Genomic DNA, 16179 nt, shown 5'->3' on the forward strand with positions numbered 1-16179 from the left:
TGTAGTAACGTTATTACAAGCAGCTTTTTCCTGATATTATAATAATGCAGTTCTAATGTCACTACACACCTTTGCTTCTAAATTATACATTTCTTTCAAGAAATGCATGAGGAATTTTAGAGTCCCCAAGCTGGACTTTATTAAAATGTTTGTCTTCTATTTGTTGTCACGATGCATTGTTTTATAGACTAAGCTTCGAATCAATATCATTAGTTTTTTGCATGTCTAGCAGTCCTAAATGCTGTGTATATTTGTAGTGTTGGAATTACAAGTAGACTTATTAAGTTTATTAATACTTAACAACTCAGGACTGTAAGGATCCGGAGTGTCGAAGGTTTGGGGCAACTTTGGGATGTCGAGTGAAGAATTGTAGGCGTAGTTTTCACTATCCTTGTGCAGTTAAACTTGCCAGCCAGCTACATTGCCGAATGTGGGAGGGATGCAGAAGACCAGTTGCTTGTTATTCACACCGACACGTTGATCATGATTGTGTCAGTGCCAAAAACTGGAAACCACATTGGTTCTATGGAAACAAAATTGTGAATCCTGGCAAAAGAAACAGGAACACTGCCATTTGTTGTAAGCATTTACCTGATAATTTGTTTTTATGTGTAACTCTTCTATCACGTTTTATAAGGTATGCATCGTGTAATTTGGAAATTATTTTTTAAACTTAAAGAGTACTTAGAAGTGTCCAATTGAGTTCTTTTTCATATTTTATACTCTGTTTATTGTAATACTAATTAGCTGGCTACATATCAAAATATATCAAACATGATGCTACGCTTCAAGCAATCCATCTGCCTGACCATTTTGTCATCATTCTACTTCTTGAACCATTGTTTATCTTCATTCAAAGTCAATGCATGATGAACAATGTGCTGGAACTGGAACTAGAATGTATTGTACAACCTTATCAAACCATCCGATAATCATTATTAATAAGCTATAACTCAAGCAATGCCTATGATAGGAGAAAGAAAGTCCCTTATTGTTTGTAAAGAATTAGTGTATGGTTTCAAATATACAACATAAAAATGGGTTACATGATGTAGTGCAAACTTCCTATTTATTCAATTTTCTTCATGATATTTCGTAACATTGGCATAGTAGCATGGTTGGAAGATTTGAATTTATATAGAATTAGAATTCTCTCATTTCCACACCAGTTTATGTTATTGTTGCACTGCATGGTACTGTTTCTTTAGTCAAAGATGATCAATATAGGTGTAAACATACACTCAAGTAGAGAGATTTTGTGCATATTTTTTGTTACCTTTAGACATAAAATGCAGCAAAGTAAATTATTATTGGATGCAAGTCAGCAAGTTTGACATTGCAAAAGGTGAAGAGATAATTCAATATGGTCTCATCATAGTCTTAGCCAAATAAAGGTATATCATATATTGTCGGAAATCTCACAAATACACTTTTCTATGGTTTATTTATCATTATACAATTTCGACTTTTAAATGCATTTTTGGTCTCTTATTTGCAGTATGGCTGCAAGTGTGTTACTCATTTTACAAGGGCTTGTTATATATCTTTTGGAACCTCACAAAATATACACTGCAATGATGTTTCAAGTCTTTTGGGCTTCGTAACTTCTACCTCCTGGGGAGAATGCTTGTCCTTCATTGGTCTCATCTCCTCGTGAAAGTTGTGGTTCATATATTAGGTTCTTGTATTGGTTTCCATTTACCTATTTCAAACTTCATTTACTGAATTTAGTGAGGATTTGGCTGGTTTTTAAAAACATCTATATTAAATTAATATGAACATCAAGATGAAATTTTGTTAGAACATGATGGTATTGGGGTCGTATATTCTTATAACATTTATATATTGCTGCAATAAACTATTGCATTATTAGTTATTTACAAATGTGTTGGTTGAAAATTTTGTACACTTGGGGAAATATACAAAATTGTGGCTTCAACCACAGTGTGTGAGTAAAACTCTCCTAATTAAGGGAAGGCTCCCCCTATCTAACTACAACTTTAAAAATAAAATAGGATGGGACAACAATCTTTCTTCTTCTTTCAAGAAAGACAATATCCTTTTCTCTTCACAGAAAAGTGATAGCGATTCAATATAAAACAACAGTAACAACTTTCGAAATGAAATGAGAGAAAGGAAATGAAGTTTCCTGAAAGCTCAAAGACTTCCGTCACTTCCTTCGGGACGGAACAACAATATCAAGCTCAAAGACTTGATTATGTGAAGTTCTATCTACCCTTTTCTATACTAATTTGATTAAGAACAAATTATAATAGCACAAAGATTGAAATATCTTATTCTATCTACATAAAACAATGGGAAGTAGTATAAGCTCAAAGACTCACAGCTATTTCTCATAAAATCTACTTCTAAATTTTGTTACGAACAAGTGTAAGAACAAAGTCTTACAGCTTTTTTCCAATAAAACTTCTACTTTAACTAAATTAATCTTCAATACTTGCAGCTCAAAGACTGCAAATCAGATTCAATTAAGTTCTCAAAGAAACACTTGTAAGAAAGGAAATATGGAACACAAACTCAAGAATGTAGCACAAAGACTCAAAGCTTGAGCAATTTTCTTCTATTCCTTTCAATTCTTCAATTTACACATAAAATCTCAAAGACTTCTTTGCTGCAAATTTGGCAGAGTTTTTGCTTGTTTTTCAAAAAGATAAAGATTACAATAGACCCCTCAAGTATTTATAGAAGAGAATCCTTGAGAAAAAGGTGGGAGGATCCTAACTAACTTGAGAGATTCTCTCAACCACCAAGACTTATTCAATAACTAACTAAGACTTATTCCAACTACAGTCCTAAATGAACTCAAACTGTAGTTGTCTTACATGTAATTACAAAAGTGCAAGTAACGACTTATCTTGCAATTTACAAAAAGGCTTTTACATTAACTTGTCAAAAGAAAAACTACAACTAAAAGATTACAAATCTGGAAAAATACAACTAAGTGTCGAAAAACACTTAAGCTGCAGTATGTGAAGACATGAATCCTTCTAACTTTTGGATGATCATTTGCAACTCATCAGGATCCCGTTCATGGGTGTTCCTGGCCACAATCATGGTTTTCACGATAACATCGCTGCAATGAAGGATTGTGGCATTATTTCTCTCAAAGGAAGACTGAATTCCCCGCAAGTAAACTTGATAAGTCACTAAGGCTTGAATGGATGCTGCTGAAAATGGTTCACTTTTCCACTCTTGACGGATCTTCAACTGTAGATCAGAAAGAACCTTTTCTTCTATCAACAATTCTCCATCATAACCCATGATGGTGCTAGAAGCTTTTTGACAATGAGAGACCGTATCCTAAAAAACTTCCGTTCGCAGCCTCATAGCATCATCAATGTCTTCAATAAGTGACTTAAGAACAAGGGCTTTGTTCTCCAAGAGCTCCTGATATTCCAAGGATACAACTCTTGAAGGAATTACCTGACGTTTTAGAAGAATGCTTAACTTTTGCTAAGGAATTTTAAGCCAAATAGTCAAGCTGTCTTCTACCTTTTCCAAGTTCCGTTTGAAAGTATCAGAAACTTGGTTCAATTGTTCTTCGATGGTTCTCAACTTGGCCATCATTTGGAAAACCTCCTTCAAGACTTGTGCAGATAGATTATGAAGCTGATCAACCCAAGATTCCAGTGCTTGTACCTTTTGAGCAGCTCTCTCAACTCCCTGGATTGATTCTCGTGCCTCGGAAGAACTTGTAGAATTACTCACTTTACCAGTTGGTTTTGTGATTTTACGAACAACTGCAATGAGTTGCCGGTTGTCCTCTTCTAGCTTATCTTTCTTAGCTAGAAGTTCATCGTATCGCTGCACCAATGAGGCTACAAAATACTAGGCATCATGTTTAACCACTTCATGCGTTTGCTTGCCCAATTCTACCCTTGTGACTTTGTAATCAGCAGCTGACATCTCTTCAAGTGGCTTATTTGCTAGAGGTTCAACAATTTCAGCCACTTTCATCTTGTTGCTATCAACAGTTACTCTTGAGATAGTCTTGGCCTTTTTAGCAACCTTGAGTCTAGACTGTTTAAGTTGCTGATAATCAAAGGCATCAGGTGACATTTCTTGCTTCTTCCTCTTTGGGGTAAAAGAACTAAGACATGGAGGTAAAGCCATCAACTCTCCTTTAGTAACAACTGCGAGTAAAGGAGAAACAATTTCTGTTTGAACAACCGTGGTCACCCTGGGAGGAGTATCTGTTTGGATGGCGACCATGGTTTTCTTAGTAACCAATGGGCATGAAGATTGCCTCATAAATTCTTCAAAACCAGAAGTGGAGGTATCAATCTCTGATAACTAGATACATGCAGGAGTATCCTCAGGAACTTCCAATACACTCTCTTGTTGATGATCAGGAAGCGGCTCGTATGCTGAAATAGGAACGACATTCTGAGGGGACTCTTCCACCATTATGTAAGGAGGAGAAAGGGGCGTCTCAATGGAAACTGAGGAAGGAATCTCATGAGGTGAGTCCGAAGCTGGAGACTTGGAGCATCATCACATTGGTGCCCTTCTTCTAGATTATCAAGATCGATCACCTGAACATGAAACCATGACTTTTCCTTTCCACGAATTGTCGCCTCCTCAGTAGGAAGCACTATTGCCCGACTAACTCGCAATTTGATTCTGGTGCCAAAAGATGATGCACCTTCCTTATTGTCAATCTGAATCTCAGACTTACGTCCAAGAGGCCCAGTAGAATCATCTTCTTTCCCAACCTTGATTTTGATGAGTCTAACACCATTACCTTTGAGCCAAGTATTGGTGTTAGCCAAGATAGGCTGAAATCTTTCAAGAATGGACATGCATTCTTTATGCGACCATTGGATTAAAGGAAATGGAGCTTTCTCAACCCTTTGTAAAATATATTCAGGATCAAGTACATGCCCATCATCAATCATCCCTTCTGGAATATCCACCAAGTTTAGATCAATAGCCTCCTCAACAGTAAGCCTGTAGTAATCCATCTTCAGAATTTTCACTTCTGTACGGAGATCTACCCAGATATCCTCGATACGATGCACGTGCAGGAAGAACTTTTTGATCTTTTCCTTCATACCCCGGTAATCAAAATCAGTTCTGGACTTAAACCTTTTGAGTTTAATTTCCTGCATCTCAGTCTCCATAGCTTTGGCTTTGACGGAAGTGACAAGAGAATACCGGCCAATTTTCAATGGGTTTGTTGTAGAAATCCCCATTCCAACCTTATGTCTGACAGACTGATGAGCGTGCACAACCATGATCTGTCTTCCCAACTCCATAAGTATGATCTTATCAGTCGGGCATCTAGGGAGCATGTATGGCTGCCCACTATAGCATCCGACTCTCCTATAGGTAAAGTTCGGGAATTGAAGAAACAAGCACCCATACTCATTCACTCTTTCCCATGCCTCATCTGATACCCTTATGTTCTTCAGAGTTATGTCAAACTGGCACATGAAGTAACCGAAGAATGCATCTTGAACTCTTCTGAAACGCAATCTGCTAGGTCTCAAAGGATGGTGCAAAATCCCTCCTTTCTTTGAGAAAGGGATCAAAATCCCTCCTTTCTTTGGGAAGGGGATCAAATTCCACAACATGATAAGACATTTACAGCTTGGGATAACTATATCAGAAAACAATGGAAGGGGATCAAAATCCCTCCTTTCTTTGGGAAGGGGCACAGAGATAAGACCGAGGATAGAAAAGCATGCAAATGGGTGCCCCCGGAGACTGGATGGTGCAAACTCAATTTTGATGAAGCATCCAGAGGCAATCCAGGGGAGGTAGGGGTAGGGTGTATAATCCACTCACATGAAGGGATATGTATTGGATCGAGTCCCCGATATCTAGGGCATTGCACTAATAATAAGGCAGAACTGTTGAGCCTAATAGAAGGTTTAAACCTATGCAAACAATTAGAAATAGAAGGGGACTCGGCCATTATTGTTAATGCAATAAGGACCAGAACAATGCCAAATTGGGAGCTCAAAAGTTTATTGGATAGAGCCCTCTCTCTAATGGGAAGCTTCTCAGATTACACAATCAATCACATCTATAGGGGAGCTAACACATTGGCAGGTAAGCTAGCCAATTTAGGGGCAGATGGAACAAATAGAACTACATCATTAACACAGGCATTCAGATCTGGATACTCATACGCGGACAAAAATTGAGACATAATCCTAGAAACAGTATATTCACAACACATTCACAGGTATATTGCAAGGTATACATATGTACATGTGCAGATAGAGATATATATGTACGTATGCAGTTGTATTTATATAATTATAGGTGTACACGTGCATATATATGATAGCAAAGACATATATAGATGCACATATACATATATAACTATATATACAGGTATATACGGACACATATATAGTTATAAGCGCATGTAATCATATATATACCTATCAATAGTATCCCTAGAGCAGAGATTACTCCCTTCTATAGATGCAAACGAATATAAACAAAGTATGGTGGCAGGCATATAGGGTTAAATACATACAAGAATATGACAAAACTGCATACAATACATACACAGACAGATGCATATTTCATACTTACATAGAGATATACATAAATACCTTTATATAGATATATATATATATACACAGAGGCCGAAATATGCAAACATACAAATAGACATATATGCAGACCTATATATAGTTAGATCTATATAATATATAGATATACATATACATGGGCATCATCATATGACAAGACTTTATCATTTAGACATGGCTTGAACCCTTAGCAAACTGGAGACACTAGGATATAAGACAAACAGAGAATAAATGATAGAGCGATCAACAAACTCAAAATCGATACGACATGACATAATAGGGATGGAATTTTCGCAGATGTGACAGAAACACACATGCTCATCTGGACACATACATCGGGATTAAATATCCAAAGCTATATTTACATACACATATATGCATATATATACAGATATATAAGTATGGATATAGATATATATGCATATAAGAACATATATGTATACACAAATCTACATATATACACATATACATGCAAGTATACAGAAATGTTTATAAATATAAATGCATAAAGGCATATACATATATGCATACATGCACATGGACAGAAATTTAATAGAGCAAATATATACCTACACAGAAATATAGATATATATGTCCACATATATATATATATGTATATGTATCAATGTAGTATATAAAAATGATTAAGCATCATCAGCTAGAAATCATCATGAAGATACTGTTCGATTGCTTGAGTAATCATGCATTGATAAGGCTAGGGAGTAAGGCGAACCAACAATCATGAAAAAAGTAATCTTCACTCCTGCAGTCAATACAGCAGGGCATTTTGGGAAGGGAAATATGTCAGAGTTATCAGCAAGCAATCATATTACATACTGAAAGGCAGGTAGGAAAATATCAAGAGACTAGCCTAACACTACCGGGGTCATAATTTGTAGTACCGACAATACCGGTTGCCATAACTAGTATATCTTCGCATAGGCATTCACCACTTAGCTCTACCTAAAAATGGATTCTGGTATTTGTCTCTACCCTGAGAAGCGTGAAATGTCCTTCATCGGAGAAATCTCTAACAAACGATGGTCAGTTATCCTGAAATCGAAAGATGATTTGGTCATACATGCGACCAAAAGGATTCTGGGTGATGAGATTATCCTCTCAGAACACAAGAAACAAGTTAACAACAACATCCTAGCAGGGTTTGCAGCAATACTACTCACAATGGGAGAAGGAAAAGCAGTCACAGTCACATTATGCAGGTTGATTTTCAAAGAAGAATACTTGGGCAACCTGGAAATGGCGATGAAATATGTGGATGATAATCTCCAAACACCTTACCCGGAAGATTACTCCAAAGTTGCGGAAGCTATAGATAAGGATGAGGTGCTCAATGTAGAGTTCAAAAGGCCCATTCTAAGCAATAAGGATTAGAAACTCTGTCGTCAAAGACAAACAAAGATTGTAAGAAGCATTGCATTCCTTAAGCAATGGCTTGGAGTGGTAAAAGAACCAAAAGGGGAATGGTGGGTGAGTTATATGGTAGAAGAGGGATGGACCCCGTTCCAGGCTGATAGCCCCACCGAATCACAGGCCTCTGGCATGGAAGTTGTAGATGACAAGGAAGAAGATTAAGCTTCAAATACATAGTTTTGTTTGCTATTACTATTATAATGAATCATATTCATAGAGATATAGGATCTGCAGTTAGAACATGGTACATGGTGAACTATTTTATTCCTTTGATATAGCATACATAGCGAAGGGCAAGATACCTACTGGGTGACAATATCAAAACATATAGTTATACTAATTAAGTGAAGTTTAGAATGAGGATGTTTTATGAAGTAGGCATAAACTAAAGTACAATAATAGGGAGTACTTTAAAGGTTTTGGCATATTGGTTTACTTCAGCATTTATACTTAAACAGATATAAATCTCGAATATCACAGTAAGAGTCTAAAGTACAGGCTAGATAGGTTGTGTTAGTATCAATCCTTTGTTGGCCAGCGTTTACACTTCTGATATTATTGTAGACTGGGTAATCTTTCATAGTATAGCCAACAATTTCTGATGTTGACTTAATTTGAAAGAAACATAGTCTATAATGACAATAGGGGTGAGTATACAGAAATAATATTGGCTTTTATTCTTCTCTTGGCACTAACAGTTAACAAAGTGGTTTTGTAGAAGAATGTTTTGAAAATTTGTTTTGCAGGATAAGCAGAATATGGCAAATATGGCAACAGTGAACTTGGAAAGTTTGGCAGAAATACACTATCCCATGTAAATCAAAGATGCTAGCTATGAAGGGATTTTTGATAAGCCAGAATGCAGAACCTGTAAAAGTTTATATGTAAATTAAATGTTATTAGTCTGACTGGACCTATGGTCCCGGGCAAGGCCGAAGGTTTTCTCCTCTCCGCTCTTTCCTACCGGCGCCTGCACTGAGCAGAGATTGTAACACTTTTTATTAATAAAATATGGTTTAGGCCTTTTTACCGAGCAAAAAAATAAAAAAATTCATGTCTCATAGTATTAATTTTACATTTAAATACGCTGGGTTTTTATGTTTGAGAGTCTTTCCGCGAGTGACTCTACTGAGAAAATGACCCGCGAGTCCTGCAAGTACTCGTAGAGTTTTTCAACTATGATATATATATACATGTGTGTGTGTGTGTGTGTGTGTACGGACGTACTCGTACCCATACCCAAGAATTATTTTTTTTTGCCAAATTTACGAATCCCTACTTGAATCGGTAACTTAGGAAAATATTACAAAAAATATTATGTGTCAAATTTAATTTTCCAACCCGTTCGTTGAATGACCCTTGATTTCATGTGCAATTTTTGTCAAAATTATTTTTCCTAGCCAATTTTCTCTCTTTGTCATGGCGAGTTGATCTTCATGTCTAATCTCCAAGTCTTGGGCGAATTTTCACATTTGGCTTAGGCATCTTCACATATTCCATTTATGCCTGGGTCAAAATCAACTTATGTTTGTGTAATTTTATTTTCCTCTTAACATGCTCAAGCCCTTTGCCTCGTTCCTATGAACTTTGTCTCATCATTGGTGGAGTCTAAGGGTGTTAGGCATTATTTCATATGCCAAGGTTGGACTTGAATTGTCAAAGTCTTCCTAACCTTGTCTTGACAAACTTTGTTTTAATTCCTTCCAAGCTGGGTGCACTTTGGAGAAGCTTGGACATTCATCAACTTAATTTCTTTTAATGTGTTGAGGGTGGACTTTGAGTTTCTTTGGACATGCTTATTTGCCAATGTCTTGTTAGAGATGGGGGACTCTAATCATGTCTAGCCAAGGGTGAACTTGGAGGTTGCTTAGTTGTCAAAATCGTTATTCCTCTCATCCATTTTATATTATACTCCACCTAGGCGGACTTGGAGAGACTTTAAACATGGGCGGACTTTCAAGTTATCATGCCATCCTTGTTTAAATATTTGCCTTTCATCTCATGGGCGGAGTTTAGACTTTGCTTGCCCATCTCCCTATGTGCCTAGACGGACTTTAACCATGTTTGGACATCCATCAAAAGAGCGGACCTGGAGAGAGTTGTGGCATCCTCAACCTAGGTAGACTTGGAATGTTCTTCACCATGGTAGGGCGGAGTTTTAAGTGTATTGGATACATGTCTTAGACAAATTCTTTTTATGCCACACTCTACTGCTTTTATTCCTCTCCTAGAGGGTGGACTTCATGTGCTTTATTCCAACTTGAATGTGCTTTTCCAAGCTTGGACGAACTTTGATGAAGCTTGGACATGTTGAACTTATGCCTAGGCAAACTTGGAACTTACTTTGCTATCTACCTCTTATGCCTTGGTAGACTTTAGCAATCCTTTTGCACACTAGCATGGGCGGACTTCAAGGGGCCTTGGACAATATGCATAGGGCAGACTTGGAAGCCTCTTGGACAGTCCAAGGGAAGACTTTATATGTCTTGTGCCATTTCAACTTTTTCTCTTAGGTGGACTTGGAAGACATCATTCCATCTTCGTTTGCTAGACCTTAACCGCAGGTAGGAATTTGCTTGACCGTTGCCATGAGCTAGCTAATTTAAGGTAGGAGTTTAGCGAGTGTTGAACAACTTTGCTTCTTGCCTTGGGCATACTTGAGAGGTCTCCTACCATGTATGCTTAGGCGGACTTCATGCTTTGTTTGCCATCTTCCAAGCTTCTAGACATTCTTTCTCTGCCATTGTTCCCTTGGGTGAATTTTATCTGGACAACCATTTTTTCACACTTATTCAAACTATCATATCCATCTCTGACTTGCCATGTCCATTTTTGACCTGCAACGTTCATCTAGAACAAAAACCCTAATTGGGTTTTTACCTTGCTTTTTGCACTTAAAGACTTAATTTTTCAAATCTGAAGACATGGGCACTGATCATATGGCTAATCTTCTGGAACAAAATCCTAATTAGGGCTTCCATCTTGCTTATTACCCTTAGAGACCAAATTTTCAAATTCTAAGAACATGGGTAGCAATAATATGGCTTGAAGATCAAAACCCTAATTCCAAAAAAAATAGAAAAAGCAAAACCTTGCTTTTTGCACTTGGAGGCAAAAAAATTTGAAATCTGAAGACATGGGCAGTAATGATATGGCCTGAAGATCAAAACCCTAATTCCAAAAAAAAGCGAGAAAAACAAAGCCCTTCTTTTCACACTTACAGACAAGATTTTCGAATTCTGACAACATGGGCACTAACCAAATGACCTGAGAGACAAAATCTAGGTTCTGCTTTCAAAAAAGCAAAAAAGAGCAGATATTCCTAAAAAAAGAAAGTTGTCAGAAATGACCCAAAGCAATTGTGATCCTTGTCCTCTAGACCTTCTAAGCACTTTGACAACGTTCAAATGCAATTGTGAGCAAGATTTCTCAACTTGGCTTGGGATGACTTAAGAAACTCTGACTCAAAACTCTCCAAAAATGAACTTATGAAATTGTAGAGCAAGGATAAAACCCTAAAAAGCAAAAACAAGGGGTCCCCATCTACGATGAGGCGATGTGTGAAATAGGTCACAACAAGTATGAAGTCGGCAATATTGTTGATAACCAAAATCACTATCTTCATTATATTTAAATAATATTAATTTATTATTATTATTATCATTATTTTTATTTGAATATTTCGAGAATATTATTAGTAATAAGCATTAATAAATGTATATTAATTAAATAATAATATATAATAAATTTTAAATAATCATTCGTTGGTAATTATTATATTAATTAATAATAATAACTGCTTTATTTATGATTATATATATAACGATCAAGGAGAGGACATGACACATACTATCCTACCAAGTTTTGGTACCCGTATTTGCACTAGCAACTTAGACAAATTATTACACTAAGATGTCATTTTAATTATTCAGCATTAGACAACTTAAGTGAATACTTAAATTAATTGACACAAATTGAGAAAAGTAGTGAAATGACATAGAAATCAAACTTTGATTTTGCAAACATGATACTGAAGACTTGGGATGATGACCATAGGTAGTTGGGTGACTTACTAAATATAGATTGTTCCTCTGAGAAGTTCGGAGAGCTCTTAAATGTTGGAAATCGCTTCTGAAAGTGTCATGGTGATCAATGCCAAGAATAACAACCTTGCAAATCTGAACTTGTGCTCTCCAAGAACTTTGGAGTTCCCCTTTGCTTACCAATTAGCCTACACGAAACTCAAAAAATAGGCTAATTGTCCACTAACTGATTAAGTTTGAGAAAGTTACATTACAGTCCTCCCTCCCTAAAATTGCTTTTCCCCAAGAACTTGCAAATCAAGATGTTGCAATATTCGCTCACTCTGCCAAGTAGCTTCCTCCACAAGTGAATTCTTCTAGTTAACCAACTGTTTTTGATGCTCCTCTTCCTCAAAGTACACTCTCTAAAATCAATCACTACTTTAGGAACTAAGATAAGTTTCCCTTCTTCATCCAAAGGTGGCAACTTTGAAGAGGTTACTACATTATGTCAAAGCCCCTTCTGGAGGCATGGTACATGGAAGACATTATGAACCTTGCTACTTTTAGATATCTTTAACTCAAAAGCTAGTTCTCCTATCCTCTTGGAGATCCTAAATGGGCCATACAAACGTGATGTTGTCCGTATTTTTGTATTCACAAAAATAGACAACACCTTTAAAATTTTTGTTGAAAAATGAAAAATTTTACTCTAAGGCACACTTCCCAAGGCAAAATTTTCTCTTATGGTTAAACTGGACTGATCTTTGGTCAATCCTCGATCCACGTTTCAAATTTCATCGCGTTTCGAGTTCATTTGCTATGTCTTTCCTTCAATTTCGAGTGTTTTCTTCCTGACTGCAGGTGGGAAATTTTCCCTTTATTGCAGGTTAGGAGTTTTCTTCTATTTTTGTGTTGTAGGGAAATTTTAAAACAATTACAAGTGCACTTTATTGTAAACTTGTAACTTACTTTTTATTTTCCCCTTGCTTTTCTTTTCTTTTAAGTTGTAGGAACTTTTTGGATAAATTGCAAGTGAATTTAAAATTACAAGTTTAAGGAGAACTTTTAAGTTCTCATAAAAGTTCCTACTTTGTGCTTTTTAGTTGTAATAGGGATTTTATTTCCCTATTACAAGTCTTTTTGAGTTTTTTTAGTCTTTTTATGTTTTATGTTTAATTGTAATGGGAATTTTATTTCCCTATTACATGTTTTAAAGTTTTTATTTCTTTTAGTTGTTGTAGGGGTTTTATTTCCCCATTGCAAGTCGAAATGCTCTTTATTTTGATGCTCTTCTCCCTTAAAAACCCAAATTTGCCTAAGTGTAAAAAAAGTGAAGTTTTTAAAACTTGTAGAAGGGATTTAAAAACCCGATTACAACTTTGAAGGGCATTTTGCTACTTGTAGTTTGAAAGGAAGAACCCAACCTGCACATTTGTTCTCCCAAATCCATTATTGGTGGCATTCTTCCCCTAAATCCGTACTACATTCATGCAATCTCATTGGGATTCGATGTTTGCTGCCACATTTTTCACTAAAATCAGATTTGGCAAACACATTTTGCATTATTGAAGGCGTTTTTATAGATGTTTTTGGAACACGTCTTCGCTGGTTGTTACCACGTCTTGGAGCATGAAGTTCCCTTCTTTCTACGTTGCAAAACACCTTTTGTGTGTCCTCCATTGATGAATGTTTGAAGTCAAGTATACCTCTCTTTCTAAGCCATTTTTGGTGGAAGGGTTTAAAGACAAAACCGATTTGTTTTGCTGGTTGCAATCACAACGTGGGAGTTTCTTTTCCTATTTAAAGAGCATTTTGGTTTCTTGCAAGTTCATTTGCTTTGGTCTAGGGCATTCTTCAAGCAAGGTATGTGATTTTCAGTTTGTTTTTTTTTTTTTTTTGGCTTCTGCTTTGTAAATATCTTGTTCTTGCTTGAATTCGGGTTTGTGAGAGTTCTTCCCATTTTACCCGTATCTTGAATGCAATTTGGAGATTGCATTGTTTTTCCCCTTTGTATTATTTCCATCTACTTGCATTCGGGTTTTTAAAAATCCGATTGGAAGTAAGATGGAAATGTTAGTTTTTCCCTTTGGTTGAAAAGACTTATCCTCTTTTGCGAAAATTTCAAAGTTCAAAGTTGTTATTAAGCCTATCCATTCAATTTCGGGTTTTAAAAACTTGATTACAAGTGAAAGATTTTCCCATTTTTCATGTGGTCAAAATGAAAAAAGTTCTTCAAAATCCATTCATAATCATCCGCACTTATTGTCTTTTGTCATAATCTTCATTTCCCTCGTACCAAAATCCCATTTTTACCATTTGTCACACATTCATTAATTTTTCCCATTACAAGTTTACTTGCAATCAGGATTTAAAAATCTAACTGCAAGTACATTTTTTCCCATTTGCAAACTTGTAATGTATCTCCCAAGATCCGAAATTAGTCAAAAGCTCAGTCTTTGAAGCCTCTTGTCTACCCATTTTTCCATTTTCAAAAGCCCTAGGGTTAGAGTTTTTCCCCTTCCAAGAAGATCATATGGCTCTTTCAACGGATCGTGATGTTGCATTAACACTTCTGGATTTTCATCGCAATGTTCCAAGTTTATGTTCAATGACTGATTTGCTAGCATCGTCTTCCCAAAAGAAGATGAAGTACAAATACGACAAGTATCAAAATGAGATCTCTCCTTCTCAAGTCTCTTCTTCATTGGATGAGATAAAAGATATAGAGATTGGGCACGTGGATATGTCAGACTTTCTCAAGAGGGTTAAAAATCCTATGGATCATAGCATGCAATGCTTGCTGGATAGTCATCTTCATCTTGCATCCTCCTTTCCAGTGGCTACCCTAGAGCCAGAATTCGTTCTTGCTTGTGCCACCCACTTTGATCAAAATTATTAGAGATGATGAGGGTGAGGTAGTTATCTGTCTTGATGCTGAAACTATTGAAAAGATTTTCAAAATACCCATAGCTCTTGTTTATGTAGAGATTTCAAAGGAAAGTGCAACAGAATACTACATGAAGAGGGAGAAGGAATGTAAGCATCATATCAACAAGTGGATTCAAGAACCTAAGACATGTCTTACTCAGTGGGCTAAGTTGTTTCGCTGTGATTTCAAAGAGGAAATTGGTGATACAATTACCCTTTTGAGTAGGATCATGGGTTTGGAACATTCAAATGTCTTTGAACCATGGATGTACCAATTCATTGTACTTATCAGACAATCTCAGTACATCTTTTGGGGTGAAATCATTAGCGACACTTTGTGTGAACAGCTTGCCAGAGTTCCCACCACTTTGACATTCTACATGAACTCATACTTGGTGTACACTGTATATAGTAGCATCACTCAAACACTTTCCCGATCTTTCTACCAAGGGTGATCGCTCGCTTGTGCCTGTGTGGGATTACTATGATCAACTGCCTCTGAGACCTAGCAGGTTGCATTACAGGAGAGTCCAAGATGCTTTCTATGGCCACTACATGTGCTTATTTGATAGACATTGAAGAACAAAAGAGTGTTAGATGTTGCATTGGAGAAAGTAAATGACTATGGGTGGCTTTTCCTTCAATGCCCAACATTTACTTATCTGAGAGTTGGATGTTACAGTGGGCAGCCATACATTCTTCTAAGATATCCAACTGACAAAATCATTCTTATGGAATTGGGAAGACAGCTCATGGCAGTTTATGCACAACAATCAGTTCGACATAAGGCTGGGATGGGAATACTGTTGTGCGTTGCACACGCTCCCTGTCGCCGACAGGGTCCCCCTTTCCTGTTTTGAGTTTTTTGATCGTTATCCCGAGGATCCAAGCAGAGTTTCTCGTGTCTCTTCGAGCGAGTTCGTGATCAGTCCATAGGCTGATCGACGTTGGAATAATGAACCAATGAGTCCTCCTGACTGATCTGGCTTTCGGGCGAGAATGCCGAAAGTTTGTTCCAAAATTTCAAAGTTTAACATGATGCATCTCCTTTTCGGACCCCAGGTCCGAACTTTTACGAAAGTAAAAGTTTTAAAACATGAAGGCAAGTTTAAACCGAATGCGCTCCTTTTCGGACCCTAGGTCCGAACTTGGCGAAAGTCAAGTTAAGGTTAAAAAATGTTATGCACTCCCTTTTTGGACTTAAGCGTCCGAAATTTCGAAAT

General features: G+C 36.8%; 1 protein-coding gene across 1 annotated transcript in view; it reads left to right on the top strand.

Annotated features, from left to right (window-relative positions):
- LOC131047136 (uncharacterized) overlaps positions 1-16179 on the top strand; it is a 335367-nt gene that overhangs the window by 211749 nt on the left and 107439 nt on the right. Inside the window, exon 8 of the mRNA XM_057980989.2 lies at positions 309-579. Within this exon, the coding sequence (XP_057836972.2) occupies positions 309-579 (271 nt within the window). The remainder of the gene's footprint in view (positions 1-308; positions 580-16179) is intronic.

This window comes from Cryptomeria japonica, chromosome 4 (genome assembly GCF_030272615.1).
Source record: "Cryptomeria japonica chromosome 4, Sugi_1.0, whole genome shotgun sequence".
In the NCBI taxonomy this organism is placed as follows: Eukaryota; Viridiplantae; Streptophyta; class Pinopsida; order Cupressales; family Cupressaceae; genus Cryptomeria; species Cryptomeria japonica.